This window comes from Brienomyrus brachyistius, chromosome 15, assembly GCF_023856365.1.
Source record: "Brienomyrus brachyistius isolate T26 chromosome 15, BBRACH_0.4, whole genome shotgun sequence".
NCBI classification, from domain to species: Eukaryota; Metazoa; Chordata; class Actinopteri; order Osteoglossiformes; family Mormyridae; genus Brienomyrus; species Brienomyrus brachyistius.
In genome coordinates this window covers 17,451,573-17,464,304 of record NC_064547.1, presented here as the reverse complement: position 1 = coordinate 17,464,304, position 12,732 = coordinate 17,451,573, and the positions used below count along the sequence as shown (strand labels likewise).

The window sequence follows — 12,732 nt, the reverse complement described above, 5'->3', positions numbered from 1 at the left end:
TGTTGGCCTCGTGAGTATTTTTTATTTTATTTTATTATAATATTTTGTCCTCAGCGGAACGTTGTAGCGCTATGTTTCAGTCCTTGCCCGTCTTAACGATACACATTGTTTACATGGCAACGGCCTGGATGTATGCGGCAGGCGATGATGCTCCGTTTAGCCTGCTGGCGAACTAGATGAAATTAAGGGAACGTTTTAAGTATAAATTATAAGTGCTTTCATCTATGCTAGTGCGTACGTTTGCTGCGTGGTTGCCTGAAACACGGTTATCGACATGCTAGCTAACTAATATGGTCTGCGGTTTATAGGATAGACTCTGCATTACAATTTAACATTTAAGGATGTCGTCGTATATCACACCGTCCCACTGTTTGCAAAAATCGCAGCAGACCGAGGATGAGCGATTCTACACGAGATGCAGGGCCGCGTACGTGGCGGTGTTTAAGTCCAGTCTAGCAAACATACAAAGCAAGGAGCAACTGTGCATAGGTAAGAAGGCCGATACACAGGCAGTTAAACCTTTGTTCTGTGGTAGAGTTAATAAACTTCCTTTCATTAAAACAGAGCATTGCCTATTGGTAGTTAGACAGATGTTCTTTTTTTCTAGAAGTCGGGCATCCATTAAAACATTGTTAGTTGACCTGGTTCCCGGAGTCCATTGTACGAGTCCATAAGCAGCATTTGATATATGCGTGTTTTTTTTTTTTTTTTTTTTTTTTTTACAGTTTTGCAACAGGCCGGGCTGAATCCGTCTCTGAAAACTCTGGGTGCGTACTGGACCCCGGGTACAGTCAAACTTAACTTTGACGACTTCTGCGAAATACTTAAAAAAGAGAAACAAATTGACCAAACTGAGGTGCTGAAGGCTTTCAGAAAGATGGATCCAGATGGTAGCGGATATATTTCACACGGCGATCTCTACAGAGTCCTCACTTCAGTGAGTAATGCCAAGTATCTCGCTGTTAATAAATTGACAGATTCTTTTCATAAAAACACCTGTCTTCCAACTGCTTATCTTAGTCAGGGTTGGTCACACCAGTCAGCCTAACTGCATGTCTTTGGATGTTAGGAGGAGATCCATGAGATGTGGACAGAATTTGCAAATTCCACACACACAAAGTTGAGGCGAGATTCAAACCCATAAGTGTGAAACTGAATCGTACAAGTCTCCATATATCTTACTGGGCAGTGGTGTCTTAATGTTTAGGGAAGCGCACTTGTTCGAATCCCCTACCAGCAAGGTACCCTGAGCAAGGTACTGCCACCTAGCACTCCTCCCCGGGCGCTGAATTAGCTGCCCCCTGCTATGTCACATATGGGTTAAATGCAGTGAACACATTTCGTTGTTGTACACTGTGTGTTGAGGTGTGTCAACAATGTCTCCCGATCTCTATCTTCTTATAGCTTATCCTGATCAGAGTCCCAGGGGCATAGGACAGACTGCTAGGAAACACCCTGAACAGGATGCCAGTCCGTTTCAGGGCACATGTATGCACACACTAATAATTATTCTGTTTGGTCAGTTAAAAAACTCCAGTTAATGTAGCTACATGTCTTTGGGCTGTGGGATGAAACCCACACAGCAGAGAACATACACAGAGCATTGACACAATTTGTACCACCATTTTGCTATTTTGCATTGATCTTAGTTTAGTAATTAGTTTTTAAACTTGCCCTCGTTTTTTAGACCGGAGAAAAGATGAGTCCAGAGGAAGTAAACAGCATCTTTTCCATAATGGAAATTAACCGGGATGGAAAGCTGGACTACAACGAGGTGAGATCCTCCTTCGCCGACTGACTTTATGGGTGTTTGCAAATAATGCGTTTAGATCACTGCTTGCAATTAACAGAAGCAGAACAGCAGCGTAATTAATTCGTTGTCAAAACTGACTGCGGTGGAGAAACGTGATTTTCGTGGAGGATAACAGTACCGGCCTTTCTGTGCATCAAACTGCAGTGCGCTGCCACCCCTGCGTGTCAGCAGTATGGGGGACGGGGGGCACGAGGTTCCCCCCAGTATCGTCAGAACCTCCTCCTTCCCAAACAATAAACACAAATAACAGCACATGCCTTATCTTTTTATTATGAATGCGCACGTTACTGAAGCCAATTCCCTGTGCATGCGGAGCGAGCGGGAAACTCACGTGGCTAACGAAGATGGTTGTGCTACATCACACTCGTTTTATCATATGCATTAGATATATATTTTCTGAAATTGTACCATAAACAGTGTTCGTCTTATTTAAAATGATTAAAACTTTATTATTCTAGAATTATTTAGAAATCTTTCTTACACGGCATCTTCTCACAATGTCACTAATGCACGTGTGTCCGTTGTGATGTAACAATATAAATCGCACCCCCCACTGCCGTGGCAATTCGGTACTGACCAATGTCAGACTCCTTCCAACGCCTGCTGCTGACATAACTCCTCCTCCATGGCGCTCAGTTCTGCAGGCTCTTGGTGTTCGTCACCGAGGAGTGTCAGACCACGGACCTTCAGAGACTGGAAGCCGATGGCAGACAGAAGAGGCAGAATTTCGGCAATGATTCAGAGAGCTCTCCCCAGAGGCCTGCCACACAGTCCGGCCCTGTGGCTTCAGAGAGCTCTCCCCAGAGGCCTGCCACACAGCCCGGCCCTGTGGCTTCAGAGAGCTCTCCCCAGAGGCCTGCCATACAGCCCGGCCCTGTGATTTCAGAGACCTCTCTCCAGAGGCCTGCCACACAGCCTGTTCCTGTGGCTTCAGAGAGCTCTCTCCAGAGGCCTGCCACACAGCCTGGCCCTGTGGCTTCAGAGAGCTCTCTCCAGAGGCCTGCCACACAGCCTGGCCCTGTGGCTTCAGAGAGCTCTCTCCAGAGGCCTGCCACACAGCCTGGCCCTGTGGCTTCAGAGAGCTCTCTCCAGAGGCCTGCCACACAGCCTGGCCCTGTGGCTTCAGAGAGCTCTCTCCAGAGGCCTGCCACACAGCCTGGCCCTGTGGCTTCAGAGAGCTCTCTCCAGAGGCCTTCCACACAGCCCGGCCCCGCGGCTTCAGAGAGCACCCTGAAAACAGAGCTGGACACCACTCCGAGGAAAGGTATGACTGCTGTTGCCGTTGCTGCCGCCCCCCCCCCCCCCCCCAGCAGAACACAGTGAGGCTACCCCATGCCCCTCATTCCGTGTTTACAGACGTATAAAAGCACCAGGGGTCTCCAAGGGTACAGCTAACCGTGCTGATTTATTATCCTATTTATAAGCAAGACCAGAAATGCTTCTAGTCCTGGTGTGTCCAAAGCAGCCCTGCCGGACCCCCGTTTGCCTTTTCTTTAGAGAGCGTAATAGGATGCCTCACAGAATTATCTAACTGATTAAATAAGCGAGTGGATAAAGGACAGTAGGACCTACGCGGCTGGAAGATGAGATGAGAGAACTGCAAACAGACTGCCCGAGAAGATGAAGTGGATGTGCAGCGGGCGGGGCGTGTTCAGGCTATTGATTGGGGGAGAGCCGCCTGGACCCCGGGGAGCGGGAGGGGCTGCGGGACTGTCTGGGGGAGGTCCCTCAAACGGACGGCTGGAAAAACAAACAGGCTTTTTGATACTTTCCCAGATTAGCGCATTATGCTCTCCGGCTTGAGGTATTGATTTATTCAGCGTGCATGTTGTCACTGATGTAGGTTAAACGCCCCTCTGTCTCACACTTTGCTTTCGTTTGGGTCTGCTTGAGCTGATTTTGTCAATGGACTGTGGGGTGCAGGTCTCACTGGGGCTTGTGGTGAGTCCTTTGGAAGGGGATAATGCACTTCCATACAGTGCATGCTGTACCTTTACATTTCCCACTCAGTTTCTTTCATTCAGAGCAGCTGAATTTTTACCGCAGTGAAGCATGTTGTTTAATGGTACAATCGCAGGCTCCCCTTCACCATTAAGCAACAGCCTTGCTTGTTGACCCCTCTTCCACATTGCTACACTAAGGACAATGTGTTGCTCAATGGTTAGGGATTTGTGGCCAGTAGGTTATGTGTTCAAATCCCATAGCTGGCACCAAAAAATTTATTTTTATTCGGCAGGCCCTTTGTCCAAAATGACGCATTGCACTCGCAATATATTCACCATTGCGATCTTAAGCAGAGCCCTTAACTCCAACTTCTCCAGAGATGCTGGATGGCCCAACTTTAAGATGTTTGCTTGTATCTCTCAAAATCATCTCCTGAACAAACATCCATCCATCCATTTTCCAAACCGCTTATCCTATTGGGTCGCGGGGGGTCCAGAGCCTATCCCGGAAGCAATGGGCACGAGGCAGGGAACAACCCAGGATGGGGGGCCAGCCCATCGCAGGGCACACTCACACACCAGTCACTCACACATGCACACCTACGGGCAATTTAGCAACTCCAATTAGCCTCAGCATGTTTTTGGACTGTGGGGGGAAACCGGAGTACCTGGAGGAAACCCCACGACGACATAGGGAGAACATGCAAACTCCACACACATGTGACCCAGGCGGAGACTCGAACCCGGGTCCCAGAGGTGTGAGGCAACAGTGCTAACCACTGCACCACCATGCCGCCCCCTCCTGAACAAACAAATAAATATAAAATCTATACTATGTGTCCTGTATCTCCAGACTGGCTAAATCAATCCAAAAGGTATGTACAGTGCCCATGTCTCCTACTAATAAATATGAGTTGAAAGGGATCACAAGTAATCATTTTGGTTTATATGTTAGCGACCCGGCCCTCTTACATTCACGTTAACTGGTAACCATGCCAACCACACGGTCAATACAAAACTCCACCACAGCACGCAACACCTTTAAACACCAAGGCGGCATATAGCTGTGCTTTTTGCAGACTCTGCATTGATCATCAGCACCTGGGGTGATGATTTAATATTGTTCAACACCCAGGACGTATCATTCCTATGTTGTCCGTGACAAAATGGCACAATTTCCAATTTTAGCTGCGGTGATGAAAGGTAGAAAGTTCTCGAGTCTGAAATACGATCGAACAGCAGCGGTCAAACAAATCTCGGCGTCTGCTGAAAAGATCTAAATTGAGAGAATCCCTCTTCTTCATTTTTTTGCCAGTATATTTTTCATTGAGCTGCCTCACTGCTGAGCTTATGGGTATCTAAGGCTCTGGAGAACGTGTCAGAGGACGCTACCTTTCGAGTTTCGGGGTGTTTTGCTTATCGTTAATTCCAGACTCTTTTGGTCAGCCTGTCTATCTTATAATAAGAGGTGTGTTGTGTGGTACTGTGCTGTGTGATGGCATCTTCGTTGTTTGTGCTTTTATTTAAGAGGTGCTGAAGCTGAGGGCAGTTTCCTGAAGGTCAGCCTCTCCCCCACGGTGTTCCTGACTCTAACTGTCTGGTGCTTTTCTGGTGGTCTGGGGGGGGGCAGAAAACAGGTCCCCCGCTTGGCCCTCCTCCGCCCGCAGCCGGAGATCATCCACGTCAGGAGCCGGTGGGACGAGAAGCAGCAAACTGCTGGAGCCCCGCTCGCTGCAGGTTAGGTGACCGGCCTTGTCTGTCAGCAGGCCTGCTCGCCCTGTCCCCGGCCCGCCGTCACGATAGGCCTGGTGCTCTGGGAGAATTTGGGTTGGGGCTCTGACACCAATCTCTTATTTCTGTCCTTCCTTTGCGCTCGGCTTCCCTTAAAGCCCCTGCAGTTTTTCACAAAATAATAACCGGTGTGTCAAGCTGCAGGATTTGGGGGTGTCCGGGGGTGTCCGGGGGTGTCCGGGGGTGGCTGTAGGAATTCCCGCCTTGAGCATCGCGCTGCACAGTTGTTTTACGGCCTGTTATGTCGCTCCGGCCCAAACTGCTAATTGGGAGCCGCGAGCGAGCAAGCGGGGTTGTGTTTTTGGGGTGAGGGGGGCGCGTGCGTGGGTGAGGCCTGGGGAGGGGGCACATTGTGGTAAATCAGAGAGGGGGTCGGGCTGTGACACTCCATTGTGTGGGTCGTCAGGCAGAGCCACCTCTGAGGGACACTATTTCAGGGTTTAAAGTGGCGCAGGGCTCGAGGCTGTTTGTTTCATTTGTTACCAGGTGTACAAACTGCCCGAGTCTTTTACCCTCTCCTGTTTGATCCCTTATGCTTCACAGCCCTCGGAGTAAATAGGCTTTGTTAAAGGAATTACATTTCTGTCCATGTCGGGGTTTATGTCTTTGTTTTACTCTAATTTATTAGCTAGCAAAATAGTTTCCATTTATTTTCGGACAACAGGGACCACTAATCCTTCTAGAGCAAAACAACTATATTTCCTTGAACGAATCTCCAATGGATTGAGCAAAAACATCTTTCAGCATTTGAATGGGATACCCACAATGCACCCTTATCGGCCTTCCTGTAGACGTCTCACAATTTCATAATTTTATACATATCTATGAAATATTTTTTATACATATTTTTTTAACCAGTCAGTTTTTCAGATTTTAAAATGTCGTATTCCTTAATGGAAATGAGTTTTTTTTAATGAGATAGTATACTTAAAATTTCTGTAAACCCTGCACACCACATAGGCCAGTCTGTGAACTTTATATTCAATTCAGTTCTTATTTAATTGCTCTTTTCCACAATATTGTAAATTATTTCTGAATGTGTATGTTTTTGCACAATAGCCTTTTTTTGTATCGCACACTGTGTTGGTGTTTAATGCTCTATGTTTAGGTCGATGCCACGGAACAAGTAAGACTTTCACTGTACGGTGTAACTGACTGTTTTTACCATGCATATGACAATAAATCTCTTAATCTTAATCTTAAATTCCAGTTTTAATTCACGTTTCAGTTAAAATATTCTTGGTTTCAAACAAACATAGATTTTTAAGACTTGGCTGCATGTAGTAAGTAACACTTGTTTAATATATAAACAAATTAAGGCCACGTCAGAAAGATACAGTACAGGTTTCCAGGGCATAAAACCTTAATAGAGTGGCTTGTTTAATGTTCCCACTTCTGTTCAGTCAGCAGGGTTTTACTGTACTTGGTATTTTAACCCCCCCCCCTCCCCCCCTGCAGGCTTTCCTTTGTTTTGACTTTTCTGGCACCATAGCTCCCCCTGGTGGCACTATCTGCTTTTGCATGTCGCACAACAAAAGGGCCGAAATTAACCACGACTATTTTGGTGACCGTTGTTTTAAACAGTGGTAGTTCATTTAAGTTGATATACATGAGAAGTGCCTAAAAAAATGTTTAATTTAAATGTAAGTAACGTCTCAAGGAATTACTTTATGCTGTAACTTTAAACAGTTTATCACAATCCCTACCTGTACGTGCTTTCAACAAGCTACCTTTTTGTAGGACTGGCATCACATCAGTTTGAAAGGTTGCTTCCACCTGGAGGACAATGGAGAGATTGTGTCCCTGCAATACCGTCTGCACCTTGCCCAGCCGACGGCCGTCTTCCTCACCGTACAGCCAATGAACCTCTGTCCGGTGGACGGTAATGAGGAGTCCGCCTGCCTACCCAGCATGCAGCACTGCAGGGCCCCAATTGTGTTATTGGGCCAAGTCACAAAACTGGCCACAGACCGAGAGAGCAGGGAGCTGCCCTCATACATTTCACCGCTGTCTGCATTTTGTTCATCCCGCCCGTTTTGTTCCTGCTGTTGTTCTGTTCGTCTAACACGTTTTATTCCCCTTCTAATTTTGTTCCTTTCATTTGTATCCTATAGCATCATTTGGCTACGTAGAACCTTCCGGAATTTCATTCTGCTGGTTTTTTTTCTCTCCTCAGACAAACCCTCATCTTGGATGAACGTCGACACTGCGCTGTTCCTTGTGAACGAAGGCTTTAACGTCGTCTGTTGTACGGAGTTGCACGATAAAGAGGTCAGTGCATGTTTTGCTCAGTTTCCTTTAATGTGTTGTTGACGGAGCACTTTCTTTGCAGAATAATGTTTCTGAGTGGTATATATCAGATGGTATATATCAGATGGTATATATGAGATGGTATATATGAGATGGTATATAACACCTCAAGTCATATCTTTCATATAGTTTCATGTAGTTGTATGGTTTCGATGACAAACATTCTGCACATGTTAGCTAACCTGGAAAATATTCATAAAACTATGAGAGGGGATGTAAATAACATGCATTTGTATAACTGTGAATTGTTCAGATTTACATTTTGAGATCATGTGGAGTGTGTCGATACAGCCCAATTCTAGCAGGTGAGACATGTGTCTGCTGCCCTCTAGTGTCCAATGCAGTGGGACAGATGTGAAAGGTGTGCATATCTCCCCCTAGTGGCCAAATTTACTGATGCATCCTGTTGATTGACAGAAATTTGGCTGGAAGGGAGAGCTGAACGCCGGCACGTACTATATAATACCGTTTACCACGGGTTGCAGACTGAGAAAGAGCAGGCAGCCAGTGACAAAGGCTGCCCAACTGGTATATCGCACCGAAACCGGGGAGCTGGCTCTCACTAAGGAGTTCAGGTACACTCTGCAGGCTTCTTTCTGAATGGTGCACTGTCCCTTTAAGAACGCGGTACGTGTGCATGTCCATTCCACGTTTGTATGTGAGCCGTGGGTCTGAGGTTATTCAAACTGAGCTGCGTTCCACTCAGGCCCGTTTCCATCGACGCTTTTGTTCTGCTGAAAAGTAGGGGGTTTGTATGCAAGCGACAGAAGCTTTTAAGTTCATTAAGATGCGAGGAGAGGCCTGTAAAGGCTTAGTAAGCAGGCGAGCGGGGGAGTCAGGGTCCCGTTCCAAACGTAAGGGCTCTTCTAGGGAGAAAACCTTTGTAGGTCACCTGTGTCTTTAGGGGAAGCCTCACCTGCAGTGCTTCTAAGGTCCCAGTGGTGACCAGCTTCCAACTACCAAGATTCAGGGCAAAGAAATGACCGGAAAAGGTCACTGCTGACTCTCCCACCATGACAGCCACCCTTTTCAGTTACTCGCTTCCTCTCAAAGGCCCAGGCCGGTGTGGAGTACAAGAGTTAGGGGTCTATCTCCATTTCCGGAATGTCGTGGGTTTAAATCCCATAACGTGAAGAGTAATCATTAACTGTTGGGTTCTAGAGCAAGGCCCTTAGCTTGTCCAGGGAAATTGACTTGATTTGACATGCACAGATGGTACATTTGTATGGTCGTCACACATCTCAGTTCACTTTTAAGCTCATATTCTGTGTGTTTGTTTGCATATCCTAACACGTTCTGATTCATCATGTTCACGGGCACCTGTGCGTATGCGAGTGCATAAGCTTCCGGTGTGTGACACTGCACGGAGTGATCACTTGCACATCTCTCGCAGCCTGTTCGTCCAGAATGTCTGCCCACTCTTTCCTACAGAGCTGCCCTCTCAGACATATTTGAGGTCATCGACCTGGATGGCAACGGGCTGCTCAGCTTGGAGGAATACAATTTCTTTGAGCAGAGGAGCAGCGGCGAGAAATGCGACGGGGATGCTTGGGCCGTCTGCAAAGGTGCCTGTGCAGAACTGGCAGCTTTATGTTGCTATGGGAGATGGTCATATTCAGAGCAGGTCATGTGGCAGCCAAAGAAGCAGGAAATTGCAAAACAGGAACTGTTAATGATGTAGCATCATCAGTGTCTGAGAAAAAGATAATATAATATTCAAATGAGTAGAAATCTAGAAGAAGATTATTATGATTATTATGATCTGTGAGTGGTGTGGGGGGCTCACTGGGTTAGGACTAGGGTAGGGGGCGGGGGATCGATTCTATTACAAATTTCAATTCTTCAAGGTGTCAATTTTAATATTACTGTGAGAGTTAAAAAGTTGATTTATAAACATCGGTTTAAACATCCATCCATTTCCTGAAACCACTGAATCTCAACTGGGGTCGTGGGGTGGGGTGGGGGGACTGGAGCCTATCCTGGGTACAAGGGGCACAGGCAGGAGCCAACCCTGGGCAGGTGCCAGGACACTGGTGCACACACTCACACACACACTCACAGCGGAGATCAGTGCGCAGTCGGTGACACACAGAGAGGCGACCATGAGGCCAGAATGCATCTGAACATGGACTGAGAGCCACGGAGGAACCTGTCGATGGATGTCTGCTTGTTCTGCAGAGAACTTTGACACCAGGAAGAACCAGCTGACACGCCAGGGCTTCATGGAGCTCAGCTTGATGGAGGCGAACGACCGCGAGGGCGACCCCAGTGACTTATGGGTAACCCTGGAGTCCATGGGCTATAACAGAGCTTTGGAGATGGTGGAGGTATGGAATCCTTTGGCTTTGTGCTGTCACCTTCTACCAGCTGCATTGCCGTCATGTATGTTGTTATATACTATATATATCATGGCCGTTTGATGAAGAATGCCTGTCTCTGAAGATCTATTATGTCAAGAGCATGAAAAAACTGCAAAATGAGCGTTAAAACAACATGATGAGGCACCCTTGCCACGATATTTAAAAAATCATTAGACGGCCATCAGGAAATAGTTGAATGTTTTAAATGTATTTGCATGGATTGCTGTCAATAAGGCAAGTATGTCAGTATTCACGATTCACAAATTATATTAATTAGCTAAGTTTCTAGCTATCAATGTTAAGTTGTTAAAATTAGTGAGTAATCCATACAAATGACCATCACAAATACAAATGTTAACTAGTACAAACATAATTAAATGGATGATTTCATAAATCATTGGTCAATTACATGTCAAACCCTATCAGTAGACAGTCTCAACCATCAAAAAGTGAACATAGGCAGTTTTTATTGATCAGTAAAGATATTATATATACTATATATAAATATTATAAGCAGTATAGTAATTATGTAATGCATTAGCTTTTTAGTAATTGTCCTCATTGCCTGTAATATATAACTATTTTATATGGCAATAGATTTCCTTCAGTTGTGTGCTGCTTAGACTTGATAACAAGCGTAAAGCAAGCACTAATCCGCCTGCCATGTCCGATTGCAGGCGTGTCCTTTCGTGGTCAATGTGTACGCTGAGGCCTCCAAGCCCACCATGCAGCCCGTCAGCCTGGAGTCGCCCGGCAGGGCGCTGCACGCCGCAGTGTGCGAGTCTGTCATCGCTAAAGGGCAGGCCAGGCCGCTGAAGAGCCACAGTGACGTGCTCGTCCACACCTACAGGAGCGAAGCCAGGATCTCCTCCGTCATCGACAACAAGGTGGGCTGGTACCGGGAGGCATTCCGGAAGGTTCTACGTAGCCAAATGCGGTGACTTTGAGTTGAAGCGACTCGTTTGATGGGTCTTTTAAACGTGTCTTTCAAAGATTGAAGCCTCTGTTTCACTCCTGTAAGCAGAATAAAGGATTGTGCCACTTTGGCTTGTATAAATCACACAATGTTTGGCCTGTATCATTATTATATTCTTATGTGTTTGAATGATCAATTCAAAGGCAGCTATGCCAGGTCTCCTTTATAAAGGACTGAATCTGTGTGTTGAATTCATATATTTGTTCATTCGGCCAGCCGTGCCATTGTGACTCGTGCATAGGGGTTCTAGGTATGTCTGACAAGGTTAAATATTCTGCTAAATGTGAATGTTTGCTGCCGCAGTCTGCAGAGAAGGTGACCGTCTACGTAAACAACGAGCAGAGTAAGAACTGCTGTGGCAGCAGGGGCTTAAGCATGTTTGCTGTGGAAGTCCCCCCCAGAAGCAAAGTGGTACGATCTCTTATGCTCCTTCTACACTCACATGGTGCGAAACTGCATACTAAATACACGGTGCCTGTAAGGGTTTGGAACTGCATTAATGTCAAACATTTCACTTAATCATCCATCCATCCATCCATTTTCCAAACCGCTTATCTTACTGGGTCGCGGGGGGTCTCACAGTGCTCGAACCCGGGTCTCACAGTGCTAACCACTGCACCACCATGCCGCCCTTCCAGGATCCATGGCCGGTCCACATATTTGCTACCTCCCAGCTCTTTTCCGCGAGATCCCCTGTCTAGGGGTCCCCGATCAATGGGAAACATTGATATAGATGACATTGTGCTGTACTGTAGACTGGACTACGTTTTGCTGTATAGATTATAACTTTGGTCATGTCTGCTTTTGTTTCAGGTCTGTCAGCACATTGTTCCTGTCAATGAGAAGCAGGAGTGGATCTACAGCTGTGTGGAAAGCATCTTAACCTGAGCTGCAGACTCTCACCGTCCATGTGGGACGACGAGCTGCCATTAATGAGGCAGTAGCAATACCTTCCCAAAGGCCCTGGGACACACTGGCATCTAGTGTAGGCCAGGCCCACAACCATGCCCTGGAGTGGTGGGTGTGAAACGGAGGAAAGGGATGAGTAGCTAGCAGTTTGTTTCTGTGTGTGTGTGTGTGTGTGTGTGTGTGTGTGTGTGTGTGTGTGTGTGTGGGGGGGGGGGGGGATTAGGTTTATATTACATTGTGGAGACCATTTTTCATCTCTCCATCTGTTTCAGTCATTTATCTTGTCTACATTTTGACTTATTTAGCAGACACTTCCAGCCAAAGTGACACAGTTAAGAAGGTAGAGTTGGACAGAAATGGGGGAGGTGGGGGGCTGTGGTTATGGGCCTTGCAGGTGAAATCACTGCCAACGGTGAGACGTTAACCTGTGACTTTCTGACTACAGGAAGTGTCCCACCCCACTGAGTAACACACTGTCCCCTGGGTAACAGCTCACTAACAAAATATAAAATATTACCTGTATAAAATATCTGTAAGCATAAACATTGTGTTTTATTTCTACTGCAAAGGACTAGTTTATGGATCCATAAAAAAATCAATAAACTACCACAGTCACTTTAGTAATGCTTC

The 12,732-nt window shown here is 46.5% G+C and overlaps 1 protein-coding gene across 2 annotated transcripts; it reads left to right on the top strand.

Moving 5' to 3' along the window:
* The first annotated feature begins 82 nt into the window (after positions 1-82).
* efcab7 (EF-hand calcium binding domain 7) lies at positions 83-12,722 on the top strand. Of its 2 annotated transcripts, XM_048976228.1 has the most exons (14): positions 83-489; positions 726-937; positions 1,688-1,774; positions 2,450-2,825; positions 3,018-3,077; positions 5,387-5,493; positions 7,288-7,429; positions 7,724-7,818; positions 8,275-8,432; positions 9,289-9,422; positions 10,036-10,184; positions 10,895-11,104; positions 11,497-11,604; positions 12,007-12,722. In XM_048976228.1, exons 1-14 carry the CDS (start codon positions 342-344, stop codon positions 12,079-12,081), a joined length of 2,061 nt encoding a protein of 686 aa, XP_048832185.1. In that variant the 5' UTR covers positions 83-341; the 3' UTR covers positions 12,082-12,722. The 2 variants fall into 2 exon arrangements, with proteins under 2 accessions (XP_048832185.1, XP_048832184.1); XM_048976227.1 differs by having other exon boundaries at positions 2,450-3,077.
* The last annotated feature ends 10 nt before the right edge of the window (positions 12,723-12,732 follow it).

Excerpts from the sequence above, each read along its gene's own strand:
- efcab7 (XM_048976227.1), top strand. The coding sequence starts at position 342 with ATGTCGTCGTATATCACACCGTCCCACTGTTTGCAAAAATCGCAGCAG. Across the intron at positions 3,078-5,386 it reads GGACACCACTCCGAGGAAAG|AAAACAGGTCCCCCGCTTGG; the intron begins GTATGACTGCTG and ends GGGGGGGGGCAG. Across the intron at positions 7,430-7,723 it reads GAACCTCTGTCCGGTGGACG|ACAAACCCTCATCTTGGATG; the intron begins GTAATGAGGAGT and ends TTCTCTCCTCAG.